General features: G+C 35.9%; 1 protein-coding gene across 1 annotated transcript in view; it reads right to left on the bottom strand.

Moving 5' to 3' along the window:
* Hdx (highly divergent homeobox) overlaps nt 1–15257 on the bottom strand; it is a 51441-nt gene that overhangs the window by 9451 nt on the left and 26733 nt on the right. Inside the window, exon 3 of the mRNA XM_032889414.1 lies at nt 6486–7595. Within this exon, the coding sequence (XP_032745305.1) occupies nt 6486–7595 (1110 nt within the window). The remainder of the gene's footprint in view (nt 1–6485; nt 7596–15257) is intronic.

The following is a 15257-nucleotide window of genomic DNA, read 5'->3' as shown; positions in this document are numbered from 1 at the left end:
CCACTACAATGAAACTTTTGCCCTCCTGGGACAATCAAGCTGCTGGTTTGGGGCTGAAAGATCAACTATGATTAATAAAAGCCCAGCACCATTGAGGCAAAATCTTCAGAGAAGTGTACTCTCAGGTTCAGTATATGGAAGCTGTGGTCTAGAGGGGGACAAGGTCGTATCTCATGTTGGTAGCCAAACTTAGAAATGTGTAAGAATCTCTCACATGGTACTGGACTTGAAGACATGAAGGAGTCCCCAAATCCACTGAACTTTGGCACTATGAAAGTCTAGGAAAGGCCATTGGTGAAGGTAAATCTTCTGTTGTAGTAGAAAGCAAAGGATTGAAGGGCTTATAGGAAAAGGCTGAGGATTGCCACGAAGTAATAGGTTTGGAGTGCCTGAAGAAAGTCTGGGAGTATGTCAAGATGCAGCATGTGGAGACTCTAGCATTTTGGAGATGCCAGTACCATGGGATGACCGGCAAGGGCAGAAATAGCTGTACAATGGAGCCAACATGAGCCTATGAAATGAGCTATGTGTGTTGTGGATGGCACAGACAAACAAGTGGAGTTGACCAGGTTCTGTGGAGTCCAGAAGATCATGAGAGAATTCTAGCTGTGGGACATTCAGTCACAGGATTTGCTATACACTGCTGGATATGAGTTTTGCTTTGCTTTGTCTGTGACTATACATTTGTTCTTCCTTCTTGGAGCAATAAAGCATTTACACTGTTTTCTTATTTTATGGGAATCTATCGTTATGAGACCTTGAATATTTCTGCAACTTTAAAATTTTGAAGTGACTGAGTTTTTAAAGAGAATTTGGCTTTTAAATTGTTGAAGTTTTTCAAAACTATGGAACTTTAAAAGTTAGTCTATGTTTTATATTGTAATATTAATAGTAACATGACATTTGGGAGACAAACAAGAAAGAAAATCTCATGGTTTAATAGTGATGTGTTTTTTGTGTCAAGTTGACAAAGGTCAATTGTATTAATTTTGTCAACTTGACAGAAGCTAGACTCATCTGAGAAAAGAGAACCTCAAATGAGAAAATGCCTCCATACGGTTTGTGTGTAGGCAAGCGGGTAGGACATTTTCTTGACTAATTTTTGGTGTAGGAGAGTGTAACCCATTGTGGGTAATGCCAACAATGGAGCAGATAGTTCTAGGGCATTAAGAAAGCAAACTGAACAAGCCAAGAGAAGCAAGCCAGTAAGCAGTATCCTTCATGATCAATGCTTCAGTTTCTGCATCTAGGTTATGGCTGGAGCTCCTGTCCTGACTTTCCTTAGTGATAGACTATGATACAGAAGTGTAAGCCAAATAACATCTCTCCTCCCCAAGGTGCTCTGTGTCATGATCTTTATCACAGCAATAGGTAGCTAACTATGACATCTATAAAGAATTCAATACACATGATAGATATCCTCTTTTTAAAATTTCAAACCACTGAAGCTACAAACTGAAATATGTTTTATTTTACCTGAGTTAGGAAAATTGAATTTTTATTAATTAGCTTTTCATTAAATCTGATTTGATTAACTGAAACAATTAGGCAATAACAGTCAACATGAGAAATTCATAAATCAATGTTTTAGCTTTCCCTCAATTGTTCTGGTATTAGATGAGCACCAATGCCTGCCAATCATAATGCTTAAATGCCAGAGTTCCCTGGTTTTTACTTATTTATTTATTTTTAGGTTATGAGGTCTATAACATGAGACTATTGCTGGGCATGTGATAGGAAGTCAATAAATACATTCTAAATAAATTGAATTAATTATAGCCTTCACTGTTCACTTGCTATGACTTTCTGAAACTCTACAAAGAGCTAAGCATGGCAATATGCAAAAGAGTCGTTTATAGAGTAAGAACATGGGGACGGGAGAGGAAATTTCTTCTGCTTGAAAAGGTTTTACTTTTAAAAATATTTTACATATGTTTCTAATCACCTCACAAAGTAAAAGATTAACAGGTTCCATGAGGCATTTTAGACATATTTCATTTTTCTTGATTGCTATCCTGCTCACTCCTTCCTCATCCCCTTTCCCCTTGTCCTAGTATAGGCTTTCACTCCAGTATTCTGCCCTTCATTTTATTCTATTATCTCCTCGCTCCCTTCCTTAAAGACCCACTTTTTCCAGACTCATGAGGTCCTTTGTAACTTCCTAGTTCATCCAACACTTGTGCCCGCCTCTATACACATATTTAACAGTTAGAGGCTAGGAAACACTAATGAGAAAGAACATTAGGTATTTGTCATTTTGAGTGTGAGTTGCTTGGAAACAAAGAAACAATATTGCAATGCACATTATCAATTTTTTTCTGCTCTTCCCCCTATCCAGTCTCTATCAGGGCTCTGAGAGGTAGATTGGCTTTACAAATTATTTAATATTATCATTTTTAAATAAGCAACAACATGCTTTAAGTATAGAAATCCTTTCTCCATTAAGTGATAATAGAATGATGCTTAGGAACATTTATGAGCCTACCAAAATTCTTGCAATTCACAACCAAGATGCTATGTTGGGTTTATTCCTACATAATTTTAGTGGTTAAATTTTATGAAAACAAATAACAAGAAACTTGGAATTCTATGATGGATAAATGAAATCAGAAAAGGTCCTCAGATATAACATAAAAAACTCATTATATTCCCAATTCTTGAAATACTGGCTGTAAAATATTGCAACATTATAAGTAAAATAATATAAACTTTATTGGGAACGTTTTTTTTTTCTGATTCAAAGGCATGTGGCAGTATACAATTAAAAATTTGAAACTAAAACCTCCAGAATACTTTATTGTCTAATTTGGCTCATGTAAAAAGACATTCGAGAAACTATAAATGCTCATTACTAATTTCAGAAACTATACCTGTCAAATGATAGCACTGAGTTTACAATACCATTTTATAAATGAAATGCAGTAATTTTATAACATGGCCACACATCAGAGCTCCAGGAAGCAATGGAACATTCATTCTTTTGTTAGTAAACTACCATCTTTTGGAGGACTGTACTAGTGTTTTTACCATATCTCTACTTTGCATACAACTCTTCAGTGAAGCAAAATATGGGGTTGTTGTTTTACTATGTTTTGTTTTAAGCACCATGGCCGCTTGTTGCACTAAACTTATGTGCTCTACTGTAGTAACTATAATTTGAAAATAAATGGCAGATGGAAGATAACAAAATTAGAGCTAGGAAGCTCCAGAAATTTGTTCTTCTAAGACAATATTAAATAAACAACTGACGGGTTGGAGGTCAGAGCACATAACTAGAACTTTGAATTTGAGGCAGGAGGATTACAAAACTGAGGCAAGCTTATATAGGCAGTTCCAAGACAGCATTATATTGGGTCCCTATGTCAAAACAACATGAAAAACAAGTAGTGAAGGACTAAACCAGCATTGTGGCAGCTCTGAAAACCTTTCAGAACCTACAGCAACTAAGAGAATGCCACGGTGAAAGTGGTGTAAAATGTATGGTATTTTTATTGACCATTTCTAGAACTGTTTTTTAGTGTGACATGACATGAAAGCAGTTTTGGCCCAATCCCTAGTCTCTTCTGTGAACAAGACACAAACTTAATTTGATGGAATTTTTCATTACTGGAATGTGTCTGCAGATATCTGAAGGTCTCTTTGTCTATGAATTGGAAGTTCGGATTTACAAAACTAGGACACGTGAGCACTCAGGTTGGAAGGATGTAAAACTCTGAAGGAGGGTGCTGAAGTGCAGATGAGGAGAAAGACACTAGTGACTGAGGAAAGAACGCATAACTACTGTCTCTTCAGAAAGAATGGACACCGGCAACCTCAAACGGTAGGAGGTGGGGGGACCCTCTAGAAAGCACCAGAGACCTGGAAGGTGAGAGACTCTCAGGACTCAATGGGGGGTGGGGGATGTCCTAGATGAAATGTCCTAAAGTCAGGCGTGGAAACTTTTAGAGCCCACCTCCAGCAGAAAGACAGGGCATCAAGTGAGGAATGGAGTTGCTATCCCACAGTCAAAATCTCTGACCCATAATTGTTCCTGTCTGAAAGAACTGCAGAGACAAAAATGGAGAAGAGGTTGAGGTAAAGGAGGTCCAGTGACAAGCCCAAATTGAGATCCAGCTCAAGGGGAGACTCCAAGACCTGACACTATTAGTGATGCTGTGCTTACAGTCAGGAGTCTAGCATGGCTGTCCTCTGAGAGGCCCAACAAGCAGCTGAAAGAGTTAAACCCAACCAATGAACAGAAGCTGCTGATCCCTGTGGTTGAATTAGGGAAAACTTGGAAGAAGTTGCGGAGGAGGGCGACCCCTATAGGAAGACCAGCAGTCTCAACTAACCTGGATCCTTGAGATCTCTGAGACACTGAACCACCAACCAGGCAGCATACACCAAGTGGGTGATATGAGGCCCCCAACACACATACAGCAGAGGACTGCTGGGTCTGGGTTCAGTCAGAGAGGATGAACCTAACCCTCAAGAGACTGGAGGCCCCAGGGAGTTTAGAGGTCTGGTGGGGAGGGGGGAGTATGGGATGAGGAACAGTCAAAGGGTGGACTGGGAGGGGAATAAAATCTGAACTAAAAAAAGATTGAATACTTTTTAAAAGAAAAAATAGACAAGAACGAGACTCAGACAAGTTAAAATATTTTAACCCAGCCTTTAAAACAGAGGGACTGGTAAATATACATAAGGGTGCAGTGAAAACCCAGGAAAGGACTAAAAGACCTGAAAATGCATGCTCAGCTGACCAGTGAATGTCTGCAGGAAGCCAAATTACTAAACTTGGTAATTTTTTTTTCTCTTCCCAAATTATCAATGAAAAAGAAAAAGCCTTAGTATATGCGAAGAAACAGGACACTAGCGTCTAGTCAGAGAATAAATAAAAAGGAAATCTAACAAAATATTCCAATGGAACCTGCATGCCTTTATTTTTTTGGGGAGGGGGGTAAAGAATAAATAGAGAAATTGACTTTCAATAAGAAGTTACTACTAATCAGATAATAAGATTCTCAGATATTAATAAGAAGTAACTACAGCTGTTAGAAAGGGTACTTTGAGTACTACATCATTGTTTTTAAATTTTCTTTCCTCTATCCTTACTGTCTTTATTATTTTTGTTTTGAGACAGGGACTCACTATGTAGCCCAGGCTGGCCTAGAATTTGTTATGTAAATTAGGATGACTAGGAGCTTTTAGTGACTACTGATATATACCACTGCAGTTAGACATTGCTTTCCATTTTGAATCATGAAAGTGTACAAAGAACTGGGAAGAAACGATGGTTAAACTCTGAACACCCCGGAAGCATCTTTCCTTCAGTGTTGTGGTCCAACAGGTATGGATGTCTAGCCAGTAGCAGGGAAACATAGCAAATATCTACATCCTATTATTCAAATTCTCAAAATCCATATTTGTTTTTGTTGTTGGCTTCTTCCTTTTAAGGAGAAGACCCTAAGGAAGGTTCAGAGGTAGACTTATAGTTCGCAGTTAGAGAGATTATTTGAGGAGGCTGGAGAGATGGCTCAGGTTTAAGAGCACTAACTGCTCTTCCAGAGGTCCTGAGTTCAATTGCCAATAACCACATGGTGGCTCACAACCTTCTGTAATGGGATCTGATGCCCTCTTCTGGTGTATCTGAAGACAGCAACAGTGCGCGCTCTCTCGCTCAGCTCTCCCTCCCTCCCCCCTCTCCTTCCCCCTTCCTCTCTCTCTTTCTCTCTCTCTCTCTCTCTATATATATATATATATATATATAGATAGATAGATAGATAGATAGATAGATAGATATAGGTATAGACAGATAGATATAGATATAGATATAGTTATAGATATAGATAGATGATAGATAGATATAAATATATAGATGTGCAATAAATCTTTTAAAAACGAGATTATTTGAAACATACACAAACAATTGAATATGTAAAACAGTAAAGAAATACATACTGTTTGGTTCCGAGTCTAATGTTTCTTAAAAGTCTTACTCTATGTATATCTTTTCCCAATAAGCACTATGCAAAAAGATTATTTGATTAAAGCACAATTTAGCATGTTAATCAGGTGTCTACTAAAGGAGTTGGCTAAACCATGAAAGCTCTACGTTCCCAGCCATTAATATCTAGAGTACTGATTCATTTGCCTACCCATGTATCCAAGGAAGGCAATTGGGTACATAACCAATATAATCTTATTTTAGATGTGGAAACTTCTATGCTTCCTATAAAGTACGATATCTTGAATAATTTTTATGTCAGACAGATTTTATTAAATGTCTGTATTCCTTTTATTTTTTAAAAGTCCTTGTCATTTTAAAACTTGATAAAGCACACCATTCTTCAAGGTGTTGGCCACAATCCAACATTTTCAAATAAAAGCCTCAAATTACTTCAAAATATAAGTTGTGACCTAGGCTGTAATATAACTGTACACAACTATCATTTTTAATACAAGCACACCTATAAAAATTTTTATAAAATAAATTTATACCTTACCTGGTAATTGTTTTGGTTTTGTGATAACCTCAGTTGGTTTGTTGATACAAAAGGTGGAGAAAAATTACTCCGTGATGGATTAGTATTGCTGTACATAGTACTTGATGCTGTATGCAATGAGGTCCGTGGTGTCAAATGGTAGTCTCTAGTTTGATACAGTACATTGTCTGACAAATCTCTAATATTCACCATTTGTGAATTTGACAGGTTTCTTCCTGGTCCAGGCAAAGTTGTACTTTGGTTCTCAGCTCGAAGGGAATTGCCACTTTCATAAAACCTTGAGTAGCTTGTTATCTGTGCTCCCATTGATGCTAGCTCTTCCTCTCTGGCATATTCATCCTCTGCATCTCCAGTCTCCATTGCAATGGACAAACAAGTTCCTTCTGCTGAGCCTGGCTTCTGTGTGGTATTTCCTCCCAGAATTCTCTGAGGGTAATCACTGACTGCCAATGAAAACACTTCACGAATTTCCAAGTTTTGTGTTCTACAGCAAGGGTCTCTACTGGTTGGCTTTTGCCCACATAAGTTATGTGATGCCAGACCTGCATGTTCAGGTTTATATGACCTTTGAATCCCAACTGGTTCAATTTTGCAAGGTCTCTGGCACACAGATGGCTTTTGAGGTACTGTCATTTCAGAAGCTTGCACCGGAGAACTTGCGTAGCTTTTCTTTGTGTGATTGTACACTGAGTTTCCAGCATTTAGTACACTTGTCTGTCTTGACAAAATAATTGTCTTTTCCCCTAGGAGCACAGAAGCATTTTTACAGTGTGCTACTTGTCTTTGAACAGGAATGTGCAATTGAAATTCAGTGTCATTTTTACTGGCTGCCTTCTGAATAGGAATTTTCTGTGCTTCTGTAATTTGTGTATTTGTATGCTTTGTAGTGCCTTGCTTACTTGATGAGCCTGCCGGACTGTATATACCAGTTACAATGACATCATTATTGGCAGAAGTCCAAGAAGATTGCTGGCTGGAAGGGCGGGCAATATTAACCACATTTCTGACTGTAATGTCCGGAGCCGCCAATGAGGTACCAGACACAGTTCCTGCTGCTCCTGACTCACAGCTTTTACTACTCATTTTTCTTCGCTTATTGCCAACCCACGTCTGAAAGAAAAAAAAAAGGCAATATGAAAAAAGGTAACAACAAGCATAGAGAAAACCACTTCTAAATGATAAATTGTATTCTTATCGTAGAAACAAAGCCTACGCACAGGCAAAAGGAGAAGATCCAATAAAAGACAAAGTAAGCAAAGTATAAGCCCAAACATGATTAAAGACTAGCAGCCTGAGAGCATTAGTAAGAGCACATTACTACTCTCTGCCGTAAGATCCGTCCAATTACTATGAACTGAGAATTGCAAAAAGGTTTAAGAAATCTGAAATTGTTTTTATCGTTTGACCCATTATATAATAGTCTAGGAATATGTCTTAAAATACAATTATAGTCTGACCAGTTCTAAGTCTCTACATTTACCCCTACCCACAGCAAACAGGAGCTTCTCTAACCAAAAATGATGGGAGCACTAATCTGAGTATAAACATTGTCATTTAGACAGCAATTTGATGAAGACATAGTATCCATTTTGCAAAATAACAGCAGTAGCTTCCCCAGCCACAGGACTTTGACTTCCAGTAGTGGAGTCCTTCCTGTATGACAGGACTCATATCTGATCAAAGTGGTTGGATATCCACTTAACCGACTTAAGCACACCCCTTATTCCCCAACCTATAAGCAGATAGTAACAGCAATGGGGAGGACTTCCCAGCTTCCCACCATACCTGCGGATCTACAGGCAATTAATAGCTTCTAGGATAAGGAAAATACATTTTTTTCTTTAGTGATATAGTTTCTAGTAATGGGCCCATGCTCCTGTAAGTGATTCTTTACCTAGCACCCTGAAAACAGCCCCAATGAAACTTATAGTCATCAAAAAACATGAGAGAGAGAGAGAGAGAGAGAGAGAGAGAGAGAGAGAGAGAGAGAGAGAGAGAGAGTTAGAGGGACACACAGAAAGAAATGGGAAAAGGAGATGAAGATAGAAGTGGAAAGAGCAAGGGGATCAGGAATGGGAGGTGAACAGGGGAGAGTAACAAGAGGTGAGGCTAAAACACAGACAGATAAAAAGGCCATGCTGAAATCCATTAGTATACACAGTTACTATAGGCTAAGAACTATTGACATGTAGGCACAGATGTAGATAAGGTTTGTAACTTATATTTACTACACACTTACAATATCAAAAAATAAATGTACACTAAAGGGTAGCTCTTTAATTCAGTAGAAAATGCTCACTGGATTATTGATCAAACATGCACACATAATTCTCAGGCTTAATGACTTCTATTGTATATATATATATATATATATATATATATACACATATACATATATATATATTAACATAGTTTATTTCATACTACTATTTATATTATTTTCTAAAGTGTTCATTATTGATATATACCTTATTTTGCATACATTTTCATGTTGGTAGTCCTTGTCATGCAATACTAGAAGAGAAATAGCCAAAAATCTGTATTTTCTAAGTGCCTTCCAACATTCCAAACTTTTATTTATCTCAAACCTCCAGTTTGAATCTCCTGTAGTTTTTACTAATCTGAGAACTGATAAAAGATAAATATCTTGATTGGACTTTTGTGGTTACTATATTATTTTGATAGCCCATATCATGCATTTTATATATATGGATATTTACCTTTTTAAAACTGATTTGTAAGAGCAATTTTCTATAAAGACAGTAACTTGATTATACAATGCCTTTGTTTTGCTTTGTTGTTAATTTATGGTAGTCATTTACCTCTTTTGCACTTTTCTCTACTTAAAAAGTTTCACACAATGAATATGTATTACCTTTATAAACATAAGAAAGTTATGGATAAAAATAATATAATAGGTTGGCATTTAGGACTTAATTATAAAATACATTCTTCTATATAAGTAATTTATAATAATTACCTTAGTGTAATTTCCCTGAATCATGGTTCTTCTTAAAATACACAATAAAAACATTGCAGTCCAAATGTGATTATGCAACTTTATATTCAAAAGTGTATATCACATGATAAACTACTAAAACATTCTAATCTCTTAAGAATTAAACAAAATAAATGAGTAAATGAAATTCTTAAATAAACTAGTCTCACACACAAGTGATGTAAGGTTTAGATTTGCAAATTTTTAATGATGTGCTTTAGAAAACCTTATAAATTACCTAATGTTTAGTGTTTATACAATGTATAGACGCAACATTAATGTTGCCGTAATACTGTCTGCACTAGATTCTGCAATGACTATTCTGTATATATTATAGCTACTTTACTAGGTGCTACTTTTTAAATTATGTAAGTGAAGAAACTGAGGTCCAAAAATAATAGCTTTGGGAAAAATATCTTGTCAGCAAGTAGCAATGATTCCAGGTGAATTCTTCTTGATCTCAAATGTATTCTTCTTCAATTACTTCACATAAAGTGACTAGAACTTCCTGAACTAGTTATCCATCATCAATCTTACTTTCATGATATTTTCAATAAAGAAAGGGTTCCAGAAACTATAATGTTCCCCTTTGCTTCATATGGCATAGTGGGAATTATAAACTCATACTAACTTTCTTCAACAGGACAAGCAGGATCTACAAGCAGTGTCTGAAATATTTTTTGTATAAACATAATTTCCCAAAAGGTGAATTTCATAAACATGAATATCTAAAATATGTTTTCATATTTTCAATTTAAAACTGCATAAGAATGATGTAGTCTTACATTACAAAATATATATCACCAAACTTAAAAAAATGTTAAGGAAAAGCACAGTGAACTGGTAAAATTTGAATCCAGGAACTATTTATCATACCTAGAGGACATCTCTGAACCATATGTCTTACTGTTTATAATTTTATTGTTTACATATATAGCTGTATATTATAAATAATAGCATGTTAGTTTGATATATTATATGCACATCAAAGTAAAATACAATAAAATACCATGTGTATCTGAAATTCAGATACCCAGTAACCCAGAAACCTTATTTGTCTGGAACACTGTCAACACAGATGTCACAAGATCAATCGGTATTGCTCATTAACACAGTGATTACTAACTTGTAGCCCACGTTCTCTAATTTTACATACATTTTGAATAAATACAGTATTATACTATCCCACAAATTAAAAAATTAGAAGTGGAACCAGTAGTAATGGATAGCCTGATGATGGGGCTCCCGGATAATAACACACTATTCAATGCTTATTGAAAAGGAGGTGGTGGGAGGACGCAGACTCAGTCTCTGAGCAACCACTAAAGGTGTGTATATGTGTGTGTGGACAAGAAAATAGAGGTAGTTGTTAAAGAGTTCCCACTCCCTGGACTCCAGTTAATAGTTTTTTTTCTTTTTCCCACAAACCCATTTACTGGCATTTATATTTGCATTTCTTTTTATTCATTTCCAATCCATTAAAATGATTTAGGACCCTTGGTAGTGTGAATGGCAGAAAACTAAGTGGGACAGAAGAGAATACTAGCAGACTGGCAGAAACGGAACAGTGGCTCAAGAAGGAAGTCTAGAAGAGGTAGAATAGACTTGATAATTCCTTTGTGTCAATGGGAAAACTGAAGTAGCAAATGATTTTTAAATAGCTACAATAACAAATTTCCAGGTTATACTTGGAAAATTAGAACTTAGTAGCAACATGATTTCTGGAAGTTTGGAAGTCCTTGAAGAGAAGAGTCTAGAACTATCCTGCCTCAATTTGAGTAGTAACATAATTCAGGACCACAGTATAGTAGCTCTCCCTTGACTTGTGGAACCTGGAGATTATAAAGTTATTTTTGAACTGCTACAGCAGACCACACACTTAGAGGGACTTTTATCAAGAGGATTAAAAATGATCAGACTAGAAAAGGAGAATTCTAATGATTAAGACGAAGGAGGAAGAATAAAAGGACAACGATGAAATGGGCTCAGATTTAGAAGAAATAAAGATTCTTATATTAAAGAGAAAAGGAAATGAGGATAAAGATGATGGTAACTATGTTCAAGAGGAAAAGATGGTCTTTGGGGAGAGGAAAGGAGACACAGAAGATAATGGAGAAGGAAAAAGATGACCAAACTAGTCTAAGATCACATTGGCTAGTATTCTTGGCTGTGCAAAACAGTGATCATGTCTTGCTTCTTCATATATGAGAGATGAACTGTTAGGAGTGATACTTGTAGCTAGCTATTCAATAACTCCCATTGTGAAATTCTAACAGTGCTTTAAGAATGAGTAAAAGTGAACAGAAGGAATTTCTTTCTTAGTCGGATGTGCAGAAGTTGGGATGTGTATACATACAAATATACACTATACATATATTATATATATATATAATACTGACTTAAATCAAATTTCTGTGACATACAATTTTTAAAATCTGTGCCAAAAATGTGTTTTCAAAGAAAATCTTGTTTTCATACTCAGACTTTGTACTGTCACTCATTTGTATAAGTGCAGCTCATTACTGTATGGGTCCTGCTCCTGCAACATGGAAGTGTGACATAGCACCTGTACAAAAGACCTGGCCACTCTAGTCCCTCTTCCTGTAACCGGACCTTTCACTGACTTCCTAACACTTACTAATTTATGAAACTGTTTTTCTTAGTGCAGTTTTGTTCCGTATGTCCATTGGATTACAAACTTTATTTAAAAATACAAAACAAAAAGGAATCTAAATTTTATGGTTCATAAGGTTTTTTTTTTTCCGGAGCTGAGGACCGAACCCAGGGCCTTGCATTTGCTGGGCAAGCGCTCTACCACTGAGCTAAATCCCCAACCCGGTTCATAAGGTTTTATGCAAGAAGCTCTGCTTATTAATTACTTTGTTGGTTAAAAATGTGAAACCATATTAGTAGGATAAAGAAAAAGCACCATTAGCCCATTTCAAAGGCCAAACCATTGACCAATGTAAATAAGATTTCCAAGTCAAAGTTTTCAGCTGGTTTCCCAAATGATTTTTATAGCAGCCCTGTGAAGTGTTATGTTTCTAAGTAGACTCTTTAATTATCCTTCTTACAGTTTTAGAACATTAATGGATATAAGATTCAAGGGGTATACAGTAGGCAGCTGGACGAATAGTTGAAAGCAAACAAAGTTTAGATTTATTTTTAATACATCACTATATGGCTAAAGCTACTATAAGGCTAGTATATGGCTAGTGAAGAAAATACCATGAGGAGAGACGTATATCTCACTTGTCATGTTGGCTCCATGTTCAAGGCAATTGTGTTTTTAAATCTTGGAAAGTTTTTTTCTGTTGATTTACAAATTTGTAACTCCTTTATACAGACCTCTGCATGGCTAGCCTAGGTAATAAGGATAATAATAAAGTTGTGATTCCGCCTGCCTTTGCCCTTTTTGAGGATTTACCACATCACCCAACATGTGGTACTGAAGACAAAACCCAGCTTCTTACATACTAGGCAAGTAGTCTATCAACTGAGCTATATTCCTAGCCCAATTATTAAAAGAATCAGTATATTAATTGCTCTTATGCATCTGAGATATAGGACTATTATTGTTTATTATTTTAGATGTGTAATTTATATTTCTTTTATGGCAGGGTGTCATATAACCAGACTGTCCTTGAATTTATTATTTGGCATAGGATGAGGACAAATTTCTAAATACCATGTTTCCATCTTCCATCTGTAAGGTCATAGGTGTATATCCCTTCATGCCTTGCTGCTCAAGTGCTGTTTAAAAATTAATTATTAGTACAGAGGTAAATATGTTTCACAGTTAGTTGAAATAAAATACTTAGGTTAAATTTTGGAAGCATTATAATCTCAGAAGGAAAAATTGCATCTAAGCAGTAAGGTTCATATTTTAGTTCTGAAGAACTCTCACTGTACACTTGTTTTTGAGACAGGCTGTCATACAGGCCAGGATGGCCTCAACATATTCTATACCCAAAGGCAACCTTGATTTCCGGGGTCCTACCTGTACTTCTCTCCCAAGTGCTAGGATTACAGGTGTGCCTCCAAAGCACACCTGACTTTCCCAATGTTTATTTAAAAGTATGATATATAAAAATTATAGGCAACAGTTAAACCTGGAAGCAGGGAGGTGGTCTTCCCCAAGGAAGAACACACAAATTGATTAATCAATGCTAGAATTCTAAGAAACATACATAGAAGTAAATAATCTGAAATGAACAGGTTATGATCAGAATATATATGCGCCCATATACATAATTATATGCATGCAAAAAGAAGCCATGAATTTGAATGAGAATGGGCAGACCTATATGGGAGGATGTGGAGGGAGGAAAAAGAAGAAATGTGACTATATTACTGTATATTAACATTTTAATTAATCATCTTACTAATACAATCAAATTTACAGCTGTTTGGTTTATAAACACTTAGAATATCCAAAAAAAGAAAAAACCCTTAAAGACTTGTTTATTTTGTGGAGGGTATTTTTCTGCAGATTTCGTATTTTATAAACCTTTGGGATTCATTTTAATGCTTTTGTATGGCGATATCTGTTTTCTTAAATCCTCAACATTAATACTTTTATACAGCTTCTTTTTTAACATCGGGTTGTGTTATATGGACAGGTTGATCTTGAACTTGTAAAGACTCTTCTACCTTTGCCTCCTCTGTGCTGCAGTTCTTTGTGTGCACCACCACACCCACCTCAGCAGTGCACTTGAATAAGCCATAGAGTGTTAAAAAAAAACTACAACACTCTTAACCCAGAAAGGGGAATCATCAAAACAATGTAATGAAATTCATTATGTATAATTGACATATGCTAATTAGCTCTTAATAAGAAATCACTGAACAACAAAAACTAAGAGTACAATTATTTTCCAAGTTTCCTATCAAAGAAAAGCACAAAAATATATATTTAAGAAATACTTGTTGGGTTGGGGATTTAGCTCAGTGGTAGAGCGCTTGCCTAGGAAGTGCAAGGCCCTGGGCTCGGTCCCCAGCTCCGAGAAAAAAAAAAAAAGAACCAGAAATACTTGTACTTCAAATGTTGTCAATAGAGAAATTCGTTTGAAGGCTACAAAAATTAAACCTTACCAAAGCTGCTCAGATATAAGATCTAAAATTTAACAATGCTTATCAGATATAAATGTCCACCCCTTGTAAAAGCCTCGTTCATCAAAAGGAAAAGGAAAAGCATGTCAGACAAGCTGGGATAATGAGAATCAAAAGGTGATGATCTAGCAAGCAGACTATACATAGGAAAAAGGAAAGGAAAATGTTTGAATTGCCAATATTTGGAGGTCGTAAAATTCTCTTTTAGTTCTCTTATACATTTACTACCTTTAAATTTCTTTTTTCAGTACAGAGATAATTAAGATTATCGGCATTTTATAAGTATTACCAGGATTTAATGTCAGAACATTTTTTCTTCACATTTGAGGAATTAGCACACAAAAGAATGGATTTCGTCACAGCATTTTCATAGTTTCGTGTTCTAAATTACTTAACCTTTATCTACATCTCAGTGTTCTCTTGTCCATTTACTTCATAGTGATTATTTTTACTTGGATGTTTTATTCAGCCTTTTAAGTCACTTTACGTACAGAGTAAGTACTAATACAATAGACTTAAATTTTTCAGAAAAATCAGTAACTTTATATTGAAAATAGTACAGACCTTTCTGAAGTAGGACACGAAGAGCAAAAGATGGGGAAATTGTAGATTTAAAAATGTATAAACTGCTCTGCTGAGCCTTTGTCTGAGTGGAAGAAGAG

Source organism: Rattus rattus, chromosome X (assembly GCF_011064425.1).
Source record: "Rattus rattus isolate New Zealand chromosome X, Rrattus_CSIRO_v1, whole genome shotgun sequence".
NCBI lineage: Eukaryota > Metazoa > Chordata > Mammalia > Rodentia > Muridae > Rattus > Rattus rattus.
This window is presented reverse-complemented; position numbering and strand designations above follow the sequence as displayed.